The 27,650-nt window shown below is 41.4% G+C and overlaps 1 protein-coding gene across 2 annotated transcripts in view; it reads left to right on the forward strand.

Moving 5' to 3' along the window:
* The window catches only part of LOC113019603 (uncharacterized), a 57,433-nt gene that overhangs the window by 25,775 nt on the left and 4,008 nt on the right, over nucleotides 1-27,650 (forward strand). For both annotated transcript variants that reach the window (XM_080298989.1, XM_080298988.1), the window contains one exon: nucleotides 25,739-25,870. In XM_080298989.1, coding sequence (XP_080155115.1) covers nucleotides 25,792-25,870 — 79 coding nt within the window. In that variant the 5' untranslated portion in view covers nucleotides 25,739-25,791. The remainder of the gene's footprint in view (nucleotides 1-25,738; nucleotides 25,871-27,650) is intronic.

A 27,650-nucleotide genomic window follows, 5' to 3' on the forward strand; every position in this document is an offset into this window, starting at 1 on the left:
ATCGATAACTGTCAAGGCTCAGTAGAGCCGGCGAGAACAGTGAACTACTGGCTCATTATTTTAACATAGATAACATAAAAATATTATTGTTTGGCTTTTTTCAGTGTTTTATTTGTTGATCAGTAAATTGGTTTGGCTGCGATTAAAGTTACAGTTTTCATAAAATCCAAACAGAAAACTGATTAAAAAATAGCGTGAGATGGTAGAATTTTCTCCAGTGTCCTGTTATATATTAGATAGTAAGGAGCAGACGGCTGAGTTTAACTCCACCAAGGCTAGACCATCCCATTACACAGCTTCGCACTTCCAGCCTTCTCAGCCTTCTCAGCCTTCTGTTGACCCAGTGTTTTGAGTTTTAGTTTATTTGGATGATATGTTTGAGTTCTTTAGGGTAGCTCAGTTGTTTATTAGTTTCCCTATGTGTTTTCTACCCTAAAGAACTCAAACATCCATATCATCCAAATAAACGTGACATGGGTCCTCCGAAGGATGCAGCCCCTGAATTAAGACACAGCCAGTCACTCGTCTTTCCGAGACATTCAGTCAGCTTCAGGTGGCAGTAATAACTTACATTAATGCATCTTAAGCAGACTTCTTCTAAGAAGCTTTAAACATTGTTTTTCTTTAAATAGAGGAATTATCATCAGACCAAATTTCAGTCCAGCATATGTCTCACCCACCTTCCTCCCTACATCCTCTCATTCATAAACCTGTGAGGTTGTTCTCTCTTTCCTCTTTGGATCCTGCTCTTTACTGAATGCCAGGATGATAGTTGACTGTGGACTATCATTTTGGCTGAGAAAAGCTCCGAGACATTTCAACACACTGCGATTCAACATTAAGCTGCACTGAGCTACCACTCTGTTGTTGGTCACGTGGTTTTAAATAAAGAAAAAACAAAAACACTAAAAGCAGCAGAAGGAAGACTGAAGATTTAATATAGATTAAATTTTGTAAAATATGTGTACACACACACACACACACACACACACACACACGTAGAAAAACATTTAGTATACACATCCAGAAATGCATATACTATTATATATTGTACATATATTTATTAGTTTCAGATTAGCCATTCTTGTATTTTGCTTGTTTACATTATTGTATTTTGCACAACTCTGTTGCTTGTGAAGCTCGCACACAAGAATTTCACTCACATGTACTGTACCAATGTACCTGCACATGTGATGTGACAATAAAAGTGATTTGATTTGATTCCTTCCATCATCCCATAAATACTACTTTAATTCACTGTGCTATTTCTTTAATTTAGACATCATACAGAAATATCAGAAATATCATCCTCACCAATTTATCAATCCAGACCTCTGACCTCCAGACAATCTAAAAAAAATCTATATTTCTTTGTTTTGTTTTGTTTTATGTTTGCACAGGAACCAGTTGCATAATGGACTGTTTTTATATTTGTTTGTTTTTCAAAATACAGTTCTCCTAAGTCTTAAAAACCCAGGAACAAAAATATTTTTTTTTCATTTTTAAAAAAGACCTTTTGTGTTTTTCCCAAAAAAACTAGTTTCAACAGTGAAAATGACTTTGACCTCTTAAATGGTGACCTTGCCACAAAGTCCCATGAAACACTAGTCAAAACATATAGCATATGCAACATAACATAACACGTTTGTAAGACTCATGAGAATACGATGATGACGATGATGACGATGATGACGATGATTGATGGGTTTAGATTTTATTATTGTCATTTGTATTAGGAAATATTTAACCATATATGCTTAGAGGTGTATAATCAATTGTGTAGTGATAGGACTGTGGTCTTTAGCAGACTACAAAGGCTTGGTGTGCATTCCACAGTGGTTGATCTCCACATGATCCCGCACCTCTGCAACTCCGATGTTTGGGATCAGACCTTGGAAGAATTTAGCTCCTCCACTCCAAATGTGAAATTCTCGCGGCACTCCAGTGTCTACTGTCACTCCAAAAGAGTTAGGTGAGGCTCTTGTTCCTTTACTGCTCGGCACCGTCCTTGCACATCCTGTCCACTTCTGACTCTTTGCTTTTACTGGTATTCTGTAAGCCAGGTTGGACTTGCATTCAGTCCTCCTTAATGTCAAGTTCTCAGCACACTTCGCACTGGTCAAGCATTTCATACACCTGCTCTCATTCTCTGGAGGTCAGTAGGTGTATATGTACCCACATAAGCGAAGCGGCAACTCCCCCACTGACAGTGATCCATTGTTCATCACACACAACGGCAGTTGAGCTGCGTTCAGCTTGTTCAGCAATATTATGTCTGGCAGTGGGTCTGACACTTGAGGCCAGGCCAATAAGTCAGTTTGCCCAGAACAATTCACGTGTAGAAGTGGCGACTTACTCCAGGTGATGTTCAAAGGTGTACTATAGTTGGCCTTGGACCAGAGGACTCTGTTGCCAGGATGAGTTGCTAAGCCCAACAGACACCAACTCCTGTCCTCTGGTATGCTGTACGGCCACAGTCCAGATGTATATGCGGATAACGGCATATGAGCACACACATAGCAGTCCGTTCTATTGTTCAAGTGAGCAGTTGTATTCATAAACTGCCACCAAAAGTTTGTAGAATAGCCATGAGGGTATTGGGTGTGGTTTCCTTGGACATACAGGGTCTCCACAGCTGACCATGATGACATCAAAGCCATTACACCCAGCAGGGTAGACGACACTTTACCAGCCATTCTGATGAGTACCTGTGGCTCAGTTGGTTTCTTCACCGGATTGAGACGAAGGGCCCTAGAGGCTTCCCCCCCCCCCCCCCCCCCTTTGTACCCGGTCTTCCTGCCACTTACTCCGCAATTTCTTGCAATTTTGTCTGCAAAGGCGTTGCCTAGTACAATGGGGTCAGTGCCACGTGTGTGTGCTGCACATTTACAAACTGCAACTTTACTGGGCAGTAAGACTGCTTTCAACAGGTCCTGTAAAAGTGTCGCATGCTCCACCGGTTTCCCTGTTGATGTTGTCATGCCTCGTCTTGACCACTGAGCGGCAAAGAAATGAAGTGTAGCATATGCATACTGACTGTCTGTATATATAGTCACTGCCTGCCCTTCAGCTGCTTTGCAGGCTTCTGTCAGAGCCACTATCTCAGCTGCTTGGGCAGACATGGAATGTGATAACTGCCCGGCACGAATGACCTGCACATCATCCACAACAGCAAAGCCCGTTTTAGACTTTCCCTCTGCTGTTTTAAAACTGGAACCATCAACAAACCAAACCTTGCCCTCAGTGAGTGGTATGTCCGTTAAATCACTTCTAGGTTTACACTGTGTTTCCACATGCTCACTACACACATGTGGTGTACCCTCCTCCTCTGTGAGCAACAATGTAGAGGGATTCAAAGTTGTACACCGCTTAATAGTTATGTGTGGCTGGGAGAGCAACAGTGACATTAAAGACAAGTGTCTTGCAGGTGACAAGAATGTCATTTTAGTCTGCAGCAATAAAACATCAACCTCATGTGGAACCAGCAGGGTCAAAGGGTGAAACAAAACAATTTCACCAGAACACTTTACGGCTTCAGCGGCTGCACACACAGATCGCACACAGTGAGGTAAGGCACAAGCCACTGGTACCAGCCTCTTAGAATAATAAGCTACTGGCTTCATTCCACCTCCACATTTTTGTGCTAACATGGATGTCATAAAATGTACTTTACAGTCAACAGTTTGAACAAAAGGCTTGTTATAATCTGGAAGTCCTAAAACTGATGCTCCTGTCAGCATCTGTTTCAGCATGCACAGAGCTTGCTCCCCCTCAGGGGTCCAACTTAAACTTTCTGACATAGCCAAAGGTTTACTGTACATCATATCTAATAATGGCTGCGCAATTTCAGAGTAATGGGGCATCCACGATCGACAGAAATTTAGCAACCCTAGGAATTGCATCATGTGTTTCTTTGTCACTGGCCTAGGTGCTGCCAAGATAGCTGTTTTCCTCTCTGGATGTATGCTCCTCCCTGCTGCACTAAGCAGATGTCCTAAAAATTTCACTTCTGTCTTTACCCACTGTAGCTTGGAAAGTGAGGCCTTGTTACCTGTCTCAGCTAAGTGAGTCAGCAATGCCAATGATATGTCTTTCCAGTTCTTCAATTAAAATGTCATCGACATATACCAACATCTGTGGATGTGATGGAATCACAAAATCAGACAGACAATTTGTAATATTCTGTGTGAAAATTGTAGGACTATCACAAAAACCTTGCGGCAATCTGGTGTATGTGTATTTTTTGCCTTGCCTTTGCCTTTTTGCCAGGAGTACGCAGAGACTGTTACTGCCTACATCAACAAGTGTATTGAGGATGTAACAGTCACGAAAACCATAACTGTCCGGGCAAATCAAAAACCATGGATGACAGGAGAGGTCTACAGGCTGCTGAAAGCTCGGAATGTTGCCTTCAGAGATGGAGACGAGGCGAGCCTGAGGACAGCTAGGGCCAACCTTTCCCGTGGCCTCCCAGAGAGGCTAAGAGACAGTACTCCAGGAAAATATCTCATCACTTCAAAGACAGCAGAGACTCACGGAGCCTGTGGCGGGGCATTCAGACCATCACAGATTACAAGCCCCCACCACAGACCTGTGATAGCACTATCCCCCTGCTGAATGAGCTGAATACTTTCTTTGCTCGCTTTGAAGTCCAAAACAGCACCACTGCACAGAAGACCCCACCCCCTCCTGGTGACCAGGTGATGACTCTGTCCCCGGACAGCGTGAGGAGATCCCTCGGCAGGATCAATGCACGTAAAGCTCCGGGTCCTGACAACATTCCTGGTCGTGTACTGAGAGACTGTGCAGTGGAACTCACTGATGTCTTCACAGACATCTTCAACATATCACTCATCCAGGCTGTCGTCCCCACATGTTTTAAAGCCACCACAATCATTCCGGTCCCAAAAAAGTCATCTCCCTCCTGCTTTAATGACTATCGTCCTGTTGCACTTACTCCCATCCTGATGAAGTGCTTCGAACGACTAGTCATGCAACACATCAAGACTGTCTTGCCCCCCTCCCTGGATCCCTTCCAGTTTGCGTATCGGCCCAACCGCTCAAACGATGATGCTATCTCCACTGCACTCCACTCAGCACTCACACACCTGGACAAAAAAGACTCATATGTTCGAATGCTGTTCATAGATTTCAGTTCAGCATTCAACACTATAATCCCCCAACAGCCCCAGCTGGACCAGTTTTTGGTCCAGCTGGGGCTCAACACCTCACTGTGCAACTGGCTGTTGGATTTCCTCACCGGAAGACCTCAAGCAGTACGGGTCGGCAGTAATACATCCAGCACCATCATTTTAAACACGGGGGCCCCGCAGGGATGTGTGCTGAGCCCCCTCCTCTTCACTCTGCTGACCCATGACTGCACTCCATCATATAGCTCCAACCTCTTCATCAAGTTTGCGGACGACACAACGGTGGTGGGTCTCATTAGCAACAGGGATGAGACCGACTACAGAAGTGAGTTGAGACGCCTGGCCACGTGGTGTGCTGACAACAGTCTCTCTCTGAATGTGGAGAAGACGAAGGAGATTGTCGTGGACTTCAGGAGAGTGCACACCCAACATGCTCCTCTGACCATTGACGGAGCGTCTGTGGAGAGAGTGAGCAGCACCAAGTTCTTGGGTGTGCACATCACAGAGGATCTCTCCTGGACGTACAACACCACAGCACTGGCCAAGAAATCACAGCAGCGTCTCTTCTTTCTCCGCAAACTAAGAAGAGCAGGAGCACCAGCCCCCATCATGTACACTTTCTACAGAGGCACCATCGAGAGCATCCTGTCGAGCTGCATCACTGTGTGGTTTGGAACCTGCAATGCGTCCTGTCATAGAACCCTCCAACGCATAGTGAGGGCTGCAGAGAGGATCATTGGTGTCTCTCTCCCCTCCCTCCAGGACATTTACAGCACCCGTCTCACTAAAAAAGCCCTTTGCATAGCGGCTGATCCCACGCACCCAATGCAAAGCTTCTTCAAGCTGCTGCCGTCAGGGAGGAGACTGCGGAGTCTCCAGGCCAGGACCAGCAGACTGAAGGACAGCTTCATCCATCAGGCTGTCAGGAAGCTTAACTCCCTCCCGATTCTGCCCCCTCTCCCCTCTTCTCCTCCACGGTCTCACTGAACTCTGTCACATACACACACACACACACACACACACTCTGACTCACTCACTGGCCTGCACCAGTTACCAGTCACTTTGTGGAGCATTGGACTGCCACTACCTCATAAGACTTTGTTGTTATACTATCTCTTACCGTATATTACTAAATCTCCATTTGCACTATTTGCCTATTTGCACTACTCTGCCTGGTTTACACTCAATGTCATTTACCCTTACCTGAATATTGTATATTGTATATTGCATAGCTTTCTTGTTAAATTGTATTGTATTTATTTAAATTTTTACTTTTTAATTATTTTATTTGCATTTTTTAATCACTCTCTTATATTTAAATGTTCATTTGCTATTTCATCTAGGGTTTGAGAGTAACGAAATTTCTATTCTCTGTATGTCCTGTACATGTGGCAGAATTGACAAATAAAGTTGACTTTGACTTTGACTTTGATACGTGAAACCAAGCCAGCCTTGTGAATTCTCATGTACTGGTATGGAAAAGAAAGCATTACTTAAATCTACCACGGTGAAGTGTGTCATGTCTGGTTTAAGCTGATTTAATAAGGTGTGGGGGTCGGGGACACATGGAGCTATACTCTCCACTGCCTGATTTACAGCTCTTAAATCTTGAATCATGCGCCACGACTGTCAATCAGCCTTTCTTACTGGGAAGATGGGTGTATTACATACTGCTTGTGGAGCTTCAACTAGTATCCCTGCTTTAATCATATCCTCTATTACTGGTTTAATGCCTTCTACTGCATCAGGCTTCAAGGGATATTGTTTCACTCTTGGCCTAAACGACGTTTTGGGCTTTATTACTACTGGACTCGCTGTTGTTATTAACCCCACATCAGTCTTCCCAGTAGACCAGAGGTTCTCTGGGACCTGTTTAAGCTCCGGGTGATCTTTGACATCTACAACATATCATTCTGCTGTGTCATTCTCACTCCCCTGTAAATGTGTTTGTGGTGTAGTATGTGTCACCCATCCCAGCTTTTTACGAAAGATGCTGTGCTGCACGTCTGTCTCCCAACCCCCTCCTGCTTGCTGCCACATTCCAACACTCTCCCCCTGTCTCACCAAAGATGCTAAGTCTGTCCACTCAGCTGTGCCACTCTTTGTCAGTGAAATATGTGGTGTTTGCCCTGTAAAAAGTTGTTGTGCAGCTTCAGAAGGGATCACACTGCATCCAGCCATGGTTTCACCATCAGTATATATTGCTTTTATGGTGATTCTCTGTGGCCCTAATTTCAGCACTTTATCTGTGTAGGCCTCATCAGGCCCAGGCATGGTCTTAAATCTCAGTGTGACATGCAAGTCTTCTGGTGGCTGTATGTCATGGCTAGTTGTCAACATTTCCTCAGCTGCAGCTAACAGTCTACAGTTTATTTGATCAGGTCTGGAGGCCGAAAGGTCGAGTGTCCAGTAATAATGCAAATCCCCACTGTCCTGATGAACCATTGTCTCAGCAGTTTCACCTTTTCCTGCAGCTATCATCCCAATGGATGTTGGAATTATTGAAATTCCAAGTTTCATCATCATATCTCTTCCCAAGAGGTTCACCGGACAAGTTGGGCACATTACAACTGAACCCTGAGCTGCCTCTCCTGTGGTAGGATCTCTAATCCACACTGGTTTAGAGATTCTATGCTGATTTAACTGACCATTTGCAGACTTCACATAAATTGTGCCATTTGAAGGATCAACTCCTGACACATGATCTTTTAAAACAGTTTTATCTGCACCTGAATCACACAGAAATTGAACAGTTTTGCCTTGCACAGTTAACGTGCGAACTGGTTTTACTTCTTTCCCTGACAGAATTAACAATACTTCTGTCAAATCTAGAGTTTGAAACACAGGCTGTTGTAAATTCTGACAAAGTAAGGGATCATTTGTACATGTATGTGTGTTAGCAGTGTCAACAGGTGCTAGTCATTTATTATAATAAGGGTTTCTTGGATCAGGGCGTTTATACTCTTCAGGCATGCGATCAGGACACTCCCTTGCGTGATGGCCCATTTCCCCACATGCATAGCACTTATCATCTCTTTTACCACGGTTCCTCCCAAATTGCCATGAGCCTCTATTTCTCCTATTCCTGCCTCTATTTTGCTCTCTTCCAGCCTGTCCCTGAAACAAAATTTCACCTGCTAATAAAGCAGCGGCCTCAGAGCTTTGTGACTTCTTTTTTTTTATTTTTAATGACTTCCTGTGCATGGCGGGCCCAGTTCATGCATTCAACGGACCCGTCAGTGTTATGACTAACATTTTGTTTTCTGATGAAATCAGCAATGGGTGAATGAAAGCCATTCATCAAAGCATGTTTTAACTGCTGCTGATATGGGCTGGCCTTCTCTGCACTCTCTTCAAGGCTGCTATGTTCTTTGAAAACTTCCTCTAATCTCGCCCTGAACTCATGAACATCTTCTCCTGCCTTCTGAATGCATTGGGCAATTTTGTTGTAATCTACAGAAGCTTTAAAAGTATTTCTAAGACGCTCATAAACCCCATCAACTTGGCCTCTTAAATTTGCATGGCCATAGGGCAGGACGGTATTACCATCCCTCCCTGTGTAGGTGCCTCGCACCCGAGCCCAGTTATATGTGAGACACTTCCTGAAAGTGGCTTGTGTTTCCTGACCGTTTAAACGGTACGAGGAGCAGAGTTGCTTGTGTCGGGTGATAAATTCATCAACATTAGTCAACGGGTTTCCTAAATCTTTACATGCCTCTGCACATTCAGATTCAGTCCATGGCCTGTAAACACAAATAACACGGCTTCGGTCATCTTCAACACCAAAATGGGGATTCGCAACCTCCACCATGGGAAAGGTATCATGGAAAGGGTAGGCAGGCATACCAGATGCACTCGCCTCATCCCTTTTAGTTTTGGATCTAGTGTTATAAGGGCTTAAATATCGTACTGCGGCATAAGAGAGGTCCTATCTTCTCTTTGTTGATATATGGTATAGCAAACACACGTATATCTGTTTAAGTATAAGAGCCTTTTGTTCAGATGGACCCGCTAGACTCCTGGCACCAGCTTTGGGGAGTCTTCACAGGGTCACATTTTGACCTCACACAAATCACACACACACACACACACACACACACACACACACACACACACACACACACACACACACACACACACACAGTATTCTTTGTTCACATGTATACCTATGTAAGATGTTATATGTTATTGACCCTATGCATATTCATGTAGCCACAATAAAAGGAGTGCTATGGGGAACCTGGCTGAGAGTCTGACGGAGGTCAAGTGGTGGGACGACGCTTGGCTCCAGGCAGGTCTCCCTCATGCATGAGTAAACCAGAGAACTTTGGTGCCTTGTGTCTTGCTTTTTGCTGCGTAGCAGATTGTCCTTAACGTTCCAGCGGATAGGTTCAAGCTACAAACCTATCAATGATGACGATGATGATTATCTTTGTCATCGTATGGTTCTCAGGATTCATGCCTCATGCTGATGAGTCAGCAGTAATAACATTAATACCACTGCTGTCACGTCTGGTGAAGCAGACAACATGAAGTAAGAATATAGTGGACGCAAAGGAGGCGAGGGTGGATGAATAGCAAAAGGCAAGCTTTTATTTTGTAGACTGAACAAAACACAAACAAAAGTAAATGATTTTTTTTTTATGAACATAAATGTGACAGAGGAAACTTCTACATGTTCAAGAGGAAGGTCTCTGTTTAACTCTGCTGAACTGTGTTGGGTGAGCTGTAGCCGCTGCTTTTTCTAATAAGAGCTTCATGTTGTTGTCCCAGATTACAGGAGCAGATCCAAAGTGGCCGATTTCATCTTTGGTTCTCACACTAAAATATTAATGTATCAAGGTTTTTGTAACTTTTCAAAAAGTTATCTAAAGGTTAATTTAGAAGATGATTAGTGACTCTGTCTGCTGTTTTCTCAGTAGTATTTACTCCTGAAGAACAGAAACTAAACATGGCTCAATCAGTGTAGGGTCTACCTTACAATATTAAGCTCCTTGAGGCAACTGCTCACATTCAATATCAGATAAATTATTGCCAAAAAAAGACAATTCAAGTTATCTTTGATTTAAAACAATCTATCCAACAACCTTTAAAAACAAAACAAAACATGATCTTCAATCAATTCAAATTTCCACCAAAGTAAAGGGTTAAAGAATTTTAATTGTCAGCTTCATTCTGATCACATGACGTCTTTAACAGCAATAAAAAGAACAGCCTGCTTTTTTTTCACAATACAGACCATGAAGCAACAATAATAAAACATGATTCATATAACAAAGAAAGAAACTCAGAACTTCAGAACAAAACAGACAGATTGACGAAGTGACGATTTTTCCATTTGGTGTTTATTCATGATTTCATTTATACACAGAATATTTATTTCCTGAACATGGATGTTATTGAATACACATGAAAGAAATCATGTGAAAAGTGTTCAAGGATATGCAAATAGTGGATAAGAAAAAAAACCCACACACACAAAACTTGGAATTACAAAATAAGAATGAAAACCGGAAATCTGTGAATGTCAAATCAGATAAAACTGAGGTTACCTTGGCCTCCAGTAACGCTGTGAGGAACCTTGGAGTCATTTTTGACCAGGACATGTCTTTTCAACGCACATATTAAACAAATATGTAAGACTGCTTTCTTCCATTTGTGCAACATCTCTAAAGTTAGAAATATCCTGTCTCAGAGTGACGCTGAAAAACTAGTTCATGCATTTATTACTTCCAGGCTGGACTACTGTAATTCATTATTATCAGGATGTCCTAAAAACTCACTGAAAAGCCTTCAGCTGTCATGGGCTGGGTCTGTGACCCAGTGTTTGAGTTCTTATATGTATCTTTTGTATTCATTTGTGCCTAGCGTAGTTCACCTAGTTAATTTCTAGATTGCTGTTTAGTCTTGTTCCTTAGTTGTTTATGTCATCTCCCCCTGTACTAAGTCTCCCTGGTTCATGCATCATGTCTGCGTGGTTATGTTTAGTTCATGTCATGTCTAATCTCCATGTTTCCTGTTTTACTTTGAAAGTCTGTATTCAATGTCAGTGTACCCTCCTGTCCTGTCGTTAGGTTCATGTGTGTCAGCTGTGATCCCATGTGTGGCCACTTCCCCTGATCATCCCTCATGTGTATTTAGTCTCTGTGTTTCGTGTAGTCTGTGTCACGTTGTCTGTGTTCCCACCCTCCATGTTGTCACAGCCAGTCTTAGTACTCATAGTTATGGTTTCCTGTGTCTTCATAGTTTTTCCTAGTTTTACTTTCCCAGTTTAGTCATAGTTTAGTTTGTCACTGCGTTTCTTCCTTGTCTGCACTCCTTGTCACCAGCCACAATAAAGGCTCGCTTTCAGTTAAGTTTACTCCAGTCGACTCTCGTGTGTTCGCACCTGGGTCCACCACACACACCACCGCACGGTCTGCCTCCGCAGATCGTGACATCAGCTAATCCAAAATGCTGCAGCAAGAGTCCTGACAGGGACTAGAAAGAGAGAGCAGATTTCTCCTGTTTTGGCTTCCCTTCATTGGCTTCCTGTTAAATCCAGAATTGAATTCAAATCCTGCTCCTCACATACAAGGTCTTAAATAATCAGGCCCCATCTTATCTGAATGACCTTGTAGTACCATATCACCCTATTAGAGCACTTCGCTCTCGCTCTGCAGGCCTACTTGTTGTTCCTAGAGTATTTAAAAGTAGAATGGGAGGGAGAGCCTTCAGTTTGAGTTTTCTGTAAAGTAACCAGCTTACAGTTTCAATTCCTCCACAGCTTCCATCATTCCCATGATGCATTGACTGTTTTTCCTTCAGTCATTTTTTTCACCAAATATGACTCTGCATGGAATCATTACTTGACAGGTGGCATTGAGCAACACTCCACAGAAACCATTAATTTCATTTTGACACTTGAGGACGACTTTATCATTGTCAGTCTCAGCAAACTGACACATATCAAAAGACTATCACGCTGTGATTTGTTGCTAGATTTTTACTTCAAGTTCGATATCTATCCACTATCTCAGCTTTAGTTAAGCACTGATTCACCAAAACTGTGTTATTAATCCAGGTTATGAATTTTGATGAGGTTTAGTTACAAGGAATTAAAATACAGGTATTTTACTGTGATCAATTTTAAACCCATTAAATGTAACTGTATTTTTAAAAAAAGTGTAAAAAGACAGAATAGATGCAACACAGCTGTATTATAGTGGTTAAAGTTGGATGGCACAAGCCCAAAATAGATCCAACCTGGCTAAAGCTATAATGTGTAAAGACATTTGTAATGTCTCATTTTACAGTATGAGAGCATCTTTTCAGCATGTAATCGGTAAGAAAGTTTCAGTCCTTTTCAAAAACACAGTCTACTCACTCATCAGAAGTTCATCTTTCAGTCTCAGCACTTACCAAAGTACCTGATAGCTCTGATTAAATCTAGTCCCAGTGGTATACTCATCCAGCCCTCTCCTCTCCTTCCTCTTCTGAGCACTTTCTTTTTTACTTTGGTTGCTAAGCCTCAACTAAAAGGTCGCTGCCCTGACAAACTCCTCTATAAGACGCTCGCAGGAGACAAACGGGTGCATAGTTGATGCCAACTGGTTCTCCATTTTACACATATGACATGAAGCAAGGTCTGGAAATTACTGTAATATATTTCCCAGCAAGGCTTTTCAACAACGATATCTATTTTAATCAGTGTAGGTCAAATGAAATATGCAGTGTATTGTAGGCATGATGTCTCCCTAATAGTCATTGTGACTGGGATACTCTTGAATCGTGAATCATTTTGCTGTGCTGTTGAATATTACGCCTGTGGATCAGAGTAAGTTAATTATTCTTTTTTTCCTCCTTCACTCACAGTCTAATTGTATTGTTGTCAAACGGTAAAGTTGGTGGTTTGTGTGTTTGCCATCACATGCTCTGTAGTCGGTTTCTCCCTCAGTGTCATAGTCATAACAAACTATCATATATTTGAAGATATATTATATTCATTATACAGTTTGGAATTTTATTGACTTAGTCTAATTATGTGGCTGGAGGAGTCATGAGGATTATTGTGTGCTTTTTAGTCCATTTCCAAATAAAAAGCTCTCCCTTTTGACTCAGAAGATAAACTAAATACACAGAGGTTCTGACTGTTATCAGTCATTTATTGATTTATAGAAGAGAAAATCATAACTGTAGCTAATAATGAAACAAAAAAATGCATGTTTGCTCTGAAGGGGAATTCAGGTCTCATTTGGCCAGATTCCTGAAAGACAGCAGAGGAAACAAAGTGAAGGACTGGAGTGAAGTTTTTTGTAGTTTGAAGTGAATTCAGCTACATCTCCCACACCACATTCTAAATCAGAACATCTTTTAACCGTCTTTTTTTGTCTATATCTTTTTCATTCTGATTAGTCGTCGTCCCTGATTCAGACTCTTACATTTACAAAATGAGTGAGAGAGCTGCTTCGGACTTTAAAAGGCTTTTTCCAACCAGCCTGAGTGTACAGCTTCATCTTTCACACTTGGAAGTTTTACAGATGTTTTACACAGTTAGACAGAATACAAAAGACGCTTATCGTGTTGACCTCAGAAAATGTTGTATTGTGAGAACTTGAATTTGATACTTTTCATACATGGGTAACGCAGAGATGGTTGCAAAAGTTCTATTCAGCAAAGTGACCACACTGCTTTTATTACAATATGAGAGCAATACGCTTTGCCAGGTGATGAACTCCATGACCGTGTGATGGAAATGTATTTTATTTTATTTTTTGTATTGGTGATATGTTTTTATTACAGTTTTTTCTGAATGCTTAAACCCTAACTGTGATTCCTGTATCTCTAAATCTCTAAAACTATCCAGACTTATAGCAAAACCACTCACTGAGTTTGCAAAACTAAACGCACAAAAACTGCTTTGCACTCAGTTTGCAATTTTGTAACAGACACTTTGCAAAACTGTAGGCACAATTCACTGCACAACACTCAATTACCAAATTTCCAACACACTCCCTAGCAAAAGTATACACATGTATGGCTATCATTAACACTAATTTGCCAACTGTCTGGCACACTTTCACATGTGAAAACTTTTTTAGATAATTAGTTCACTTTGCAATCAGCCTAAGCACTATGATACAGGTAAGCTGTGTGTGCGGAGTACAATGGAGGGAGCAGGAAGAGTGAGAAGTAGAGGAGGCCGAGGAAGAGGACGTGGAGGTGAAGAAGTAGGATGAAGAGGACGACAAGGACAAGGAGGGGGGAGAGGAAGACGAGGAGGGGGGAGAGGAAGGGTAGGAAGAGTAAGAAATAGAATTGCTGATGACATCAGAGCTACAATAGTGGACCATGTAATCAACCGTGGAATGACCCTGAGGGTAGCTGGCCAACGGGTCCAGCCTAACTCGAGCCGCTACACTGTAGCAAGTACCATAAGGACATCTTGAAATGAGAGTCGGTTAATGCAGTCACTTCGCACAAAGATTTGTAGCACTGCCATATGCCAATGAGAAACACACCAATACCATTGATGTAAAAATACTGAAATTGTTACTTTACAGAATTGCTAGATGACCAGATGCTGGGGGCAGAGGAAGCATGTTCACTGCAGACCAAGTAACCCATATAGTCATTATGGCGATTGCAAATAATCCTATACTTGGAAATAAACACTTGTGTTTGTTTTGATGTGTTTAAATAAACACCAGTACTTGAAGTTTGGATCCCTCTATGCTTATGGATCTATGACAGAAGTATGAGCTCAAACTGACATAGCCTACCTTGTGCACAGAGAAAGCAAAAGCCAGATGTGTTTTGTATTCATACCATCAGTGTGCAGTTGGCGCATTGTGTGCTTAGTAGATGATGGCTTGTGTGTACTGTTTGATACGGAAACACCATTTTTACGAAGGTGTGAAGAGTTAATCCAGCTGTGTTTGCTTTTGCAAGAGAACTACAATGTTTTGATTATTGGGTGACAGGTTTTCTTATTTGTGTGAAGAGTTTTGCAAAATTAGCCAATAGTTACAAAAAATGTGCTTAAGCAATCAGAAAAAACTGTAATATCAGCTTAGGCATCCACAGGTAATGATGCCCTTTGTTTCATGTCTTTAGGGATGGAAAAAGACATGACGTGTTATATGTGTCACCCCCCTCCACACACACACACACACACACACACACACACACACACACACACACACACACACACACACACACACACACACACACACACACACACACACACCACCCTCCATCTGGAGGGGTCAAATGTGTAAACAACAGCTGTGGAATGTGTATCTGCCAGCTCTGACTAAAAGGCTTAAAGACTACCCTATGATTTGTCCTGTCTCGAACCAGAGTGTTTTCTTTGTAAGAAAAAGGTGGCTGGGAAGGCTTTGGGAGGAAGACATTTGTCAGCTGGATGAATTTACTAATTTACTTCACCTCAGGGTTTTTTTTTTTAAATTTTATTTATTTTTTCTTAACTGTGCCTATGTACTGGAGTGCCTAGGGGGGCAGTAGCTTAGAGCCTAAACATCCTGTAAAACAGAATATAAAGAATCTTCTTAGTTGGACTGAGTCACCAGTTATTCCTGCACTAGAAGTCTGTGCTCTCTGTCTAAGAGTATTTTAGTTTACTCACACATGTGTTTGAAGCTTTACAATTAAATAAAAACGAAAAAATTGGACTTTGATTGCAGGTTTATTTTAAGATTTTAGCAGGTGACAAGAGAGCAGCTCAGACAACAGAACAATTCATAAAAAAAAGAACTGGTATAAATCACTTCATTTGAGATGACGGTTGCTGGGCACTGGTTAATCCTCTGGTGTAATTTGCACAAAAATCTGCAAACTCCAGCTTTTCTTCCTGTTATTCCTGCTTCATGGCGACTCATAGAAAAACCCTAAATCCATAGGGCAAGAGGGGAAAACAAACTTTTAGAAGTCGAGAAAGAAAAAAATAGATTACTAAAAACTGCACATGGACAAAATGTACTGCAATCCACTGGAAAAGGCCCAAATGAGATGGTTTCATTTTTTCATTTCATTTTTCATCTCTTGTTCGCTCTTTCCCTCTGTACTCTCTTTGTGCGCAGGCTCACACAGCACACACTGCTGGTAACTTTGAGCCTGTCTGATGAATAGAGCCAACTCGAGGACGCGTGTCCGTCAGACCCAAGGCTTTCATCTCTCAACTCAGATTCCTCGTTTCATATATTGATGTATTCACAGTGATTATTCACTTTTAAATACGGCTTTCAGCAGCTCACAAAGGGAAAGTTAATAGTGTGTGACGCATCCTTTTTTTCAAGCTTTTAAATAGTGTGGTGTTGTGCCGTCTGCCTTGTGTCCAAAAAACGATGTGGGCTTTATAGTTTATTGGGAAATTGGGAAACTTTCTGTTGGAAACCAAAAGTAGTCTTGTTGTCCATCCCACTTTGGATGGAGCAGCTCTCATTTTTAGAAATATGGACAAATTTATTAAACCCCCCAAAATATGACTATCCAGAGTTGGGACCAGGAAGCAGCGTTGCAGTCTCACACGCCTCTCTGCAGCTTCTCACGTCCTGTTATCCCCCCAAAACCCATCTCCATTGAGAATGTGTCAGCTCCAAAACCGACAAAAAACTAACTAACAATCAACAAAAAAGACTTACACATAAAAAAAAAATCACAAAGAAAGAACAATACAACATCCACATCTGAACCAAAGAGTAAAAACAGTGAGATGTAGTTATTATGTTATTAAACATTAGGTCTCTCCCTTCCAAGTCTCTGTTAGTACATGACTTAATAATTGATCAACAACTTCCTTGTACCAAGACAGAGCAGAAGCTACCTGAATGCTGCTCCAAGTGAGGTTGATTATCTTGTTAATAATTTTACATTTTCAGTACATATGTAATGTATGAATTAGTTAGAAACATCAGCTTTTAAATAAGAGATATGTAAGACATTATGAATGTGCATGTTGCATGGCAGCTTCACGCAAAATGCTACAGGACTGATTAGGGCATAGGTTTTAAGGGTTAAATACAATTGTGAGGTTTTGTGCCTAATGGAACATACTTGATGGTGAGCCATACTTTCTGTTGTGGTCGGTACTGGGGTTCAGGAGTTAAGCTGGGCAGAACCCCCCCTCCTGAACTCAGAAAGCACCAATTATGCAGAAAAAAATCTCTGCTTACCTTATTTTTGCAGCTGCTTAGTGCTTTCTGGGTTTCATAGATTGGCAATCCCCACAGGCCCCCGGTTGTCGCCTCAGACTCCTTGTCCCTTCGTCCAGTCGCCAATTGTTGAGTTGCAAATTTTGAAGTCAATATGATAACCTTATCCCACCAACGCTGTGGAGGTCCAGCTTTTCAGATCTAATTAGAATCAAATCACTCAAAAAGATCCTCTGGAAAAGTGAACAATGTTTAGAACTGAGTCTATTAAACAATGTCATATGAATAGCAGAAAAGTACATTTACAGCAGAAATAAGACAAAGAAAGAAAGCAAAACGAACAAAAGTGAAGCAACCTTGGGGTGTAGAGCCTTAAAGCACAAACAGGAAAAAACACACAAAAGACTGACAGGAACGAAGCAGCAGTCCGGGGCATATCGACCCTTCTCTTAAATAGTATCAGCGACCTCTCCTCCTGCCACTGGGTACTCTTTCATGCTTTGTTCTTTCTTTTCATCTTCCACTTCCGATACATACAACCCTACACCATAACGTCTTGCAAATCAGTCTTTCATCCATCATTTAATTGTGTCCTTTTGTCGTTTTGATGGCCAAACTGAGTCCGGAAGTTTGCAAAAAGGCAGTTGATTCGACAATCTTGTTGGGTGTGCATGCCAGATGTAAACTGTTATTTATGCTTAGTAAGAGTTTTTTTTTTGCCTTCTGGCATTTGAGGCGAGAAACAGAATCCCAGACACCTGCCCTGCGAAGGCCAGGTGTTTTTGCTGTACAGCCATTGAAAGGGCCGTACACGTCATGAAGCGGTACAGCTAAATAGAGCTAAATGCTGAGAAGGGGGCCTATGCACATATTTTAGCAGTACCAGCTGAATTAACCCGATGTTGGACTAGTCACCGTTGGCCATAATACTATCAAATGTTAATTACTGACCCTATTGTTACATTTTCAACCAGCATGTGTTCATACAACAAGTGACACAAACTTTTTCATTAATATAATGGTAGATATTTTTGACCTAAATATATGGGTCATGTGATTTGAACATGCAGGTTAAACGCTTAACACAATGACCTCACTATTTAAGACACTTCATTTTTTTATGTGAGTAATTATGATTGCACGTGTATACAGGTATATATGTCATAATAAAATCCACAACAAAGTGAGCTGTCTTAGAAAAATGATCCACAATGGTTAATATCACAGTGTCACCTGCCAAGGGGGGAAGACCAGTGATGAAATCCAAAGCTATATGGGACCGAGGTTGCCAGGGAGTTGGTAGCAGTCGGAATAGTCCTGCAGGCCGAGAAGTAACAGATTGATTCTAGTCATATACTTGACAGGCTGACACATATCAAGTGCGTCTTTAATGAGCTTAGGCCACCAGAACAATCAATAAAAAAATTCTTTACCAGGATGGCAGGCGAATTTGGCTGTATGCAGAGGTGGGACCAAGTCATTGTTTTGCAAGTCTCAAGTAAGTCTCAAGTCTTTATCCTCAAGTCTCAAGTCAAGTCTCAAGTAATGTCAGGCAAGTCAGAGTCGAGTCTCAAGTCACTGGTGTAAAAGTCCGAGTCAAGTCACAAGTCTGAAACTTTGAATTTCAAGTCCTTTCGAGTCTTTAAAAAAAAAAAACGAAAAAATAATGTTGCAGTTATGCTAAATGTAAATATTAGACCATGTAATTTTAAAATCTGTGTTTTTCTCAACACATGACAAAATAGTGAACTTAGAAAATATACACAAATTGTGAAATTGCACCTCTTTAAAATGCAGCTCAATTAAACCTAGCTCCAATAATAATTTTCACCGACAGTTCTGAGATAAGCTGCATGTTATTCTTGGATGCGGTTGTAGGACCGACTTTAAAATCGCATGACAAAAATATCATACACATTAAAAAAAACTGTATCACCAACGTAGCCTGGACAACATTTGCTAGTTAGATGAAGTCAGCTATCTCATCGTAGCATATTTATATGCATATTTATAATCATACGGTTCTTGGAGTGAGTGCATACACTCATGAAGTTTAGTAACTTCAGGTCACTGCAACAAGCCCAGGTACAGTTTACCGACGGATGGGTGCAGGACCTTGAAATGCACCGTGTAGAACGAAAGACCATCGTACATATCATAAGTTTACCAGTCTCACAAATTGTCGTCATAAATACACATTCCTTAACCGTTTATTAATAGGACCTTTGAGCTCAACGGTAATTAATTAGTAGTGGAAATAATTTCTGGTACCCATCACAGAAATGTAGCAGTGACAATAATATTGTATGCTGTAATCGTACTGGGCAATTAGTGATACAAAAAACCTGTTTTATCCTGTGAATAAAAGTATATGTTTTTGTCAATGTACCATAATAACAGAAGCGAAACGCAATATTGTGTCAGGACAATTCATTATTTATGCACAATAAATAAAGGAGCATAGCGCGACAATTTCTGTTCAGCGCCAGACTTGCTTGTAACCTATATCACCAATTATGTTATGAAAATGACGTATTAACTACTAAAAGACACTGACCTTCGTGTAAATGCTTGGAGCAGACTAACCTGTGAGCTGGAGTGTTCTGGGACGTTATATTTGATCTTTGAATGGCTGCAATCCAGGCCATCCGTCGCGTCTGTTACTTCGGAAACATGGCTCGAACAATTTCTCTTCAACGACATAATCCGATAACAACCGATCTCTTTACCCGTCGGCTTCCCATGGCTGTCATGCGACCGGCTATTGCAGTTAATAATACAACAGCTTCTTGACATTTTTGTGTTTCTTTTTATCGCTGTATAACTGATTTTAATTGAAAGCCTGCGTGCGCTAGTACCGCTTGCCACGAGTTCCCAGAATCCTTTGCGGTTCTACCCGTGAATGACGTCACATTTTCAATCTCTATATAATATGCAGTGTTGGGAAGGTTACTTTTAAAATGTATTCCATTACAGAATACAGAATACATGCCCCAAAATGTATTCTGTAACCTATTCCGTTACGTTACTCAATGACAGTAACGTATTCTGAATACTTTGGATTACTTAATATATTGTGGCGAGTTCAGACAAGGAGGAGACGGAGGTATCGTTTGGTCTTGCTTCCCGTGAGCTAGCCAGGGAGCACAGCCGTTTATAACATTTGCAGAAGAACACACTGCCACTAGCTAACTGCTCAGCGTGGCAACCACAACACACATAGGGCGCCCTCTGACCCCGGAAGGACACACCGTCGCAGCGAGAGGGCGTCACCCGTCACCATGGCAACATACACAAAACATAACTGTACAAGCAGAACCCCGAACAGCCCTGACCCGCTACAATATTATCATGCTTTTTACAACAACGTGAATGTACTATTGCTGTGTGATTTATTACTATTACTGAAGGTCCGCGACTCCGAACTGTAGTAAAGGGACCTCTGACTAATGCTGGGCTCACACTGTGCGATTTTTGGCCCATTTTGAGCCGATTTTTGAGTCGTGCGATCGTTTTGGCGATCGGCCCGATTTTGGCCTTCATCGTGCGTCGTGCATCGTGTAGTATACGTGGGGTAACGAGAAGCGATTGACACCTCACGACCAGCTCCCGATCATCAATCGCTTGGTCGTGAGGGTGTCACCGCAGTTTGCCACACTGCGCACGCGCAAACACAAATGTCAGCGAAAAAGACGGCGTAGCATGGCAGTGCAGCGTGTGATCTGGACACAAGCGAGGGAGGCACAACCTGTAGAACCATCCGAGCCCTTTCGATGTGGCCTCACAAAATTATCACGACCACAACAACCGTGAAAATAGTTGGATCGACACTGCTGCTCAATCACAGCTGCCTGATCAATGTTTTTCATTAGCAATTTAGCAAAGTTGATGGTGGTGGTGTGTCTGTGTGAGTGAAAGACGGAGAGGGAGAGCGAGCGACAGAATTTCTGTTATAACCTTCATTTTTATGGACGCACAGTGTGAGCACTCAGGTCGCATCAGAGCATCGGGCCGTATAGTGTGAGACCTGCATCGTGACCTATGAACTTCTAACCCCTGCGAGTCAATCGTACAGTTTGAGCAGGAGCTGAATCGCGCGACTGAAAAAATCGCACAGTGTAAGCCCAGCATAATACGGCGGGGTCCCTGTCGGCTGGTAGCCGAAAAATAGCTCTACTTTGTTGTGTGGGTCAACTTTTCTTGCGACAGACAGAGAGAGGCGTTGAAAGGCTGCTCCAACGGAACTTATTGTTTTCGGAGGAAAACACGAACACGGTGTACAGTCGAGTCTTAATAGCTTACTTACAACTGGGCTCGTCAGGCTCTCTTCTTGGCTGCAGTGGTTATTATTATATTTACATGCTTCCAGCTCCCGTTTTTGCTCGATGACTGCTCCTACCTTTCCACTCCCCTTTTTCTCCCTCCTAGCGCTCACAGACACATAACGTGTATGGCAGTCCATTCTCCCAGCAGCACGGACTACACTGCCCATGATGCTACATTCTTTAGAGCTATGCTTGTAGCATTCTGCCTGTTAGCTTAGCACAACAACAACAACAACGAAAAGGCGCTCTCTCACCCAGGAAACACACAGTCGCAGAGAGAGAGAGCGTCGCCCTGTAACCATGGCAACCGTAACGCTGCCGCCTGGAACGAAAAAACGTAGCTGTCAAACAAAACCCAAACAGTCCTGACCCGCGACAAAATGAAACAGGAAAGTACCGCAGTGTAATCCATTTATTTCAACAAAGTAACTGTATTCTGAATACCACCTTTTTAAACGGTAACTGTAACGGAATACAGTTACTCATATTTTGTATTCTAAATACGTAACGGCGGTACATGTATTCCGTTACTCCCCAACACTGATAATATGCATGTTAAATTTTATATTTGGGGTAAAATATCAAGTCTTTTCAAGTAAATCGGTTCAAGTCCAATTCAAGTCCCAAGTTAATAGTGTAAAAGTCCAAGTCAAGTCACAAGTCTTAGAACATTTTTTCAAGTCAAGTCTAAAGTCATAAAATTAATGACTCGAGTCTGACTCGAGTCCAAGTCATGTGACTCGAGTCCACACCTCTGGCTGTATGTCCCCAACTTGGGACTGAACTGAAGAAGGTACAAACAAAGAGTTAGGGTTAGGTTTGTCTCGCTGCACATTGCAGACCAGTGACTCAATCTCCCAGGTCAGCGAACCAATGGATGCAGGAGGGCAGCAGAATAGTGGTTTTCTCCACTGTGGTGTAATAGCTATACCTCTGAATAGGTGGGACAAAGGATTGGATTTCATGATCCGAGAGCTGGGTCTGTAAGTGATTAAAAAGTTTAACCATGCAAAGACGAGAGCCCACCTGGCTTGTCTTGAGTTCAGCTGTTTGGCCACTTTGAGATATGTGATAGTCTTGTTGTCGGTAAAAGTCAGCAAACCAATAGAAGTGTTGAAACTGCTTCTGAGTAGTTGGCATGGGCCAGTCAATTACCATTTGGATTTTGTCTGGCTCAGTTGTGATCTGCCTCTTCTCTGTGATGTAGCTGAAGAAGGAAATAGAATGACTGTGAAACTCCTATTCTCCCCTTTAACAGCTTACACTCCAGCAGTCGTTGGAACAACACACAGACGTCAGATATGTGTTTTAAAAGAGATTAAAATCAGAATGCCATTCAAGTATATGAAAAAAACTCCTGTTGAGGTAGTACCGTCGAATGTCATTTACCAAGGCTTGGAAGACAGCAGAATGACACAGATGAGTGTTAAATGGGGTTTTCCATTCATCTCTATCCTTTTTACACACTAGACGATATGTGCTGCTAAAGTCCAGCTTTGTAAAAATGGTGGCTGTCTGCAAAAGCTCAGAGTCAGAGGAGAGGAGATCCAAAAGATACTTATTCTCTACAGTAATGCAATGCAAACAACAATAGTCTCTGGAGAAAAAAGATAAGACCTCACGATCCTGCACTAAGAAAAATCCTGCAGCTGATGCCAGCAAGCAAAGGAGTCAGCTTCATGCTCAGGTTTTGATGAGCTGTACAACCTGCTGGTGGGGAGTGGAGCAGTAGGAAAAAAGTTGATCACGCAGTCATACAGCCGGTAAGGAGGAAGAGACGAGACAAAATTCTTATGAAAAACCTCTGACAAGTAATGGTAGACAGATCAGGTGGTTTGAGTGGTTTTTCTTTTGGAGGCATGGTTCCAGGAGGAAAAGAAGATCTGCTTTTTTTGACTTCGGGCTCATTCAGGGTAACTCCTCTGGAACTGGAAGAGGCTTGGTGTGATGTAATATATCTACATAACTTTTATTCACTTACTCACTGACAGAAAAAAACACCATCACTTCAATAAAAATAGGTACAAAAGCTAAATGTACCTATTTAACAACCTCCACCTATCCAGGCCCGAACACACCAGACACACACTCCTCTACATTCGATACACACTCCCATACATGAACATAGAGAAAGCATAGGCTTTCAATTGCTGACATGAGAAAAAAAAGCAAAAGTAAACATTCATGTACAGCATTCAGATTGTACATGTGATACGTGCGACCTGTGACCACTGGGGTGGCTGCATGTTCAGGCTGGGATCAGAGCATATACCATATTTGGGCAAAGGCAGCTTTCCCATTATGCAGTTGCCCCATATAAACAAGCAGGACAAAGCCCTTTGTTCAGCATGCGACATCTGAACAACCAGCATATGCCCACGTGTATCAGACAGGTCAAACTGACTGAGAAAAAGTGAGATAGGAGACCAAGACATTGATTTCTCTCTATATTAGAGTGGATGCTCATATGCTGGACTACCACTCAAAAAAGAACGACAAATCCCAGGGATCCATGTATGCATGTGTGAATGTTGCTGTGTCTGAACCGTGATGCACTCATACCTAATTAAGATTAAAAATCCTTGTCTTTTACTCATCACTTCTGCAATGATTTATTTGCTTCATCTTATTTTTATCAATGGAATGGGTGTTGTTGATTTACTGTTTAATGCTGTTTCTGCCTTGTTTTCTGCAGATTTAAAAAGAGCAGCAAAGCTTCTGTTCATTCCTCTGAGGCTCATATAATTTTCTTCATGTCATTAAAATGTTCAGAGTCATAGAATAAATGTTAGAAATGTTGCATCTGATAGGTAGCAAGTTTCACTACATCCCACCCTGATTAAATAAAACTGTTTAGCACGAAGGCCTCTGTAGAAACCTTCTCAGTACCAGAAATACCAGGAAGGAAGAAAATACCAGGGTAATGAGTTACTGAGGCAGTTAAACTGAGAAGCATCAGTTCACCACTAGCTCTTGAAATTTTAAGAAATAATAATAATAATTATGGAATAATAATAATAATAATAATAATAATAATAATACATTTTATTTGAGGGCGCCTTTCAGAAAACCAAGGTCACCTTACAAAAAACACAATTAATAAAAGGAACAATAGTCATAAAATACATAAAATAAGTTAAAATTACAAAACAGAGCGTGACAACAGATAAAATCAGCATTAAAGCGAATAAGCCAGTTTAAACAGATGTGTTTTGAGCTGTGTCTTAAATACGGAGAGGGAGTCAATATTTCTTAGTGCAGGAGGAAGAGAGTTCCAGAGCCGAGGAGCAGAGCGACTGAAAGCTCTGTTCCCCATAGTAATAAGATGTGAGGACGGAACAGTAAGATGAATAGCGGATGATGATCTGAGAGGGCGGGAAACAGTGGTGATATGGAGCAGGTCACACAAATATGAAGGAGCAGATTTATGGATACACTTGTATGCAAGAAGTAAGATTTTAAAATTTATCCTGGCTTCTATGGGCAACCAGTGAAGCTGCTGAAGAACTGGGGTAATATGAGCACTTAACGGAGTGCAAGTTATGACCCGAGCTGCAGAATTTTGAAGAAGTTGGAGTTTATGAAGGGACCTTTTAGGGAGACCAAATAGGAGGGAATTACAGTAATCAATACGGGATGTAATAAGACTATGGACAAGGATGTGAATGAATGCTCACACAGTAATGCAGTATTTCAGATATTTCTATGCAAATGTGTATTTTTCTAATCAGAGAAGTTAGGTGAGCTTTGTTGTTTCACAGCCATATCATCATTATATGTCAAGCAAATTTAGGAAATATTGATTTTCTGTCTTTTTAAAAAAAAAACAAAAAAAAAACATCCATCTATCCACACTTTCATCAATCCATCTTCCTGTAACAGCTGTTAATGTGTGATTAAAGAGGTTTAGTATGGTGAAATAAAGAATAATAATCAAGTGAAAAGCTATCAGAGTAGAGGTCTTTTTTTAAATGGATTGTTATTTTTATGTGTTTATTTTAAAGAGGGGGAGGAGATAGAAACAAAACCTGAGCTTGAAAAAGTCAACTATCAGTAACCACCAAAGTCATTATCAAAACCACTACTCTGATTTTATGTTTTCTAAATATAGCGGCTCGGAGGAGCTTCTGTTTGTAAAGAGTAGAGCTGGAGCTGAGAGGGAGGATGACCACTGCTGGGACTGCATCACTCTGCTGCAGGACTCTCCTCTGCATGTGTCTCCTTGTGGTTTGTGCCACCGAAGGTGAGCTCAGAATTTACACACACGGAGTAAATACATGGCCATTTGTTTTTTCTTGCTGTGGGTTGGTCAAAAGCACTATTTTGACTTACCCGCTATCATATGTACTAACTCATGTGCTGGAAGACAAAATTACAGTTTTCCTCTTTGAAAAGGGAGAAAAAGCTCTTCTTTGGGGGCTATTGGGTTTGGAGATTCGAACATTCACACAGCAGTTTGAATCCTAAACGTGGCACTTTCTTTTGCTTCATTTATATTATTTTTACATGTTATAATACCTCATGAACTTAAAATTTGTGATTAATTATCATTAAAAAAGTGTCTTGGTTAGGTTAACAAAAACTGTGAAAGCAAATAGTTTAAACTAAGAGAAATGATCAGAGTATAACAGCTCAGAAACGATGTGGGCTTCATAGATAATTGGCAAACCTTCTGGAGGAAACCTGGTCTTGTTAGGAGAGACGGCATCCATCCCACTTTGGATGGAGCAGCTCTCATTTCTAGAAATATGGACAAATTTATTAAACCCCCCAAAATATGACTATCCAGAGTTGGGACCAGGAAGCAGAGATGCAGTGTAACACGCCTCTCTGCAGCTTCTCTCCTCCTGCTACCCCCCCCCAAAAACCCATCTCCATAGAGACTGTGTCAGCTTCCAAAAAGACAAAAAACAAACTAAAAACCAGCAACAAACAACTTAAACATAAACAATTACAAAGAAAGAACAATACAGTATCCACATCTGAACCAAAGAGTAAAACAGTGAAATGTGGATTATTAAATATTAGGTCTCTCTCCTCCAAGTCTCTGTTAGTACATGACTTAATAATTGATCAACAAATTGATTTACTCTGCCTTACAGAAACCTGGTTGCAGCAGGATGATTATGTTAGTTTAAATGAATCAACACCCCCGAGTCATTCTAACTACCAGAAACCTCGAAGCACAGGCCGAGGGGGCGGTGTGGCAGCAATTTTTCACACCAGCCTATTAATTAATGAAAGACCAAGACAGACTTTCAATTCATTTGAAAGCCTGATGCTTAGCCTCGTCCACCCCAGCTGTGAAACTCAGAAACCAGTCTTACTTGTTATCATCTATCGTCCACCTGGGCCTTACAGAGTTTCTGTCTGATTTCTCAGACTTTATATCGGATTTAGTTCTGAGCTCAGATAAAATAATTATTGTGGGTGATTTTAACATCCATGTAGATGCTAAAAATGACAGCCTCAACATGGCATTTAATCTGTTATTAGACTCAATTGGCTTCTCTCAAAATGTAAAAGAACCCACCCACCACTTTAATCACACTCTAGATCTTGTTTTAACATATGGCATAGAAACTGAACATTTAACAGTGTTTCCTGAAAACCCTCTCCTGTCTGATCATTTCCTGATAACATTTACTTTTACAATAATTGATTACACAGCGGTGGAGAGTAGACTTTATCAAAGTAGATGTCTTTCTGAAAGCGCTGTAACTAAGTTTAAGAATACAATCACCCACTGTTATCATCTTCAATGCCCTGTACCAACATAGAGCAGAGCAGCTATCTGAACGCTACCCCAACAGAGGTCAATTATCTTGTTAATAATTTCACCTCCTCACTACGTACGACTCTGGATACTGTAGCTCCTGTGAAAACTAAGGTCTCTAATCAGAAGTACCTGACTCCGTGGTATAATTCTCAAACACGTAGCCTAAAGCAGATGACTCGTAAGCTGGAGAGGAAATGGCGTGTCACAAATTTAGAGGATCATCATTTAGCAAGGAGAAATAGTT

The sequence above is a fragment of the Astatotilapia calliptera genome, chromosome 3, assembly GCF_964374335.1.
Source record: "Astatotilapia calliptera chromosome 3, fAstCal68.1, whole genome shotgun sequence".
In the NCBI taxonomy this organism is placed as follows: Eukaryota; Metazoa; Chordata; class Actinopteri; order Cichliformes; family Cichlidae; genus Astatotilapia; species Astatotilapia calliptera.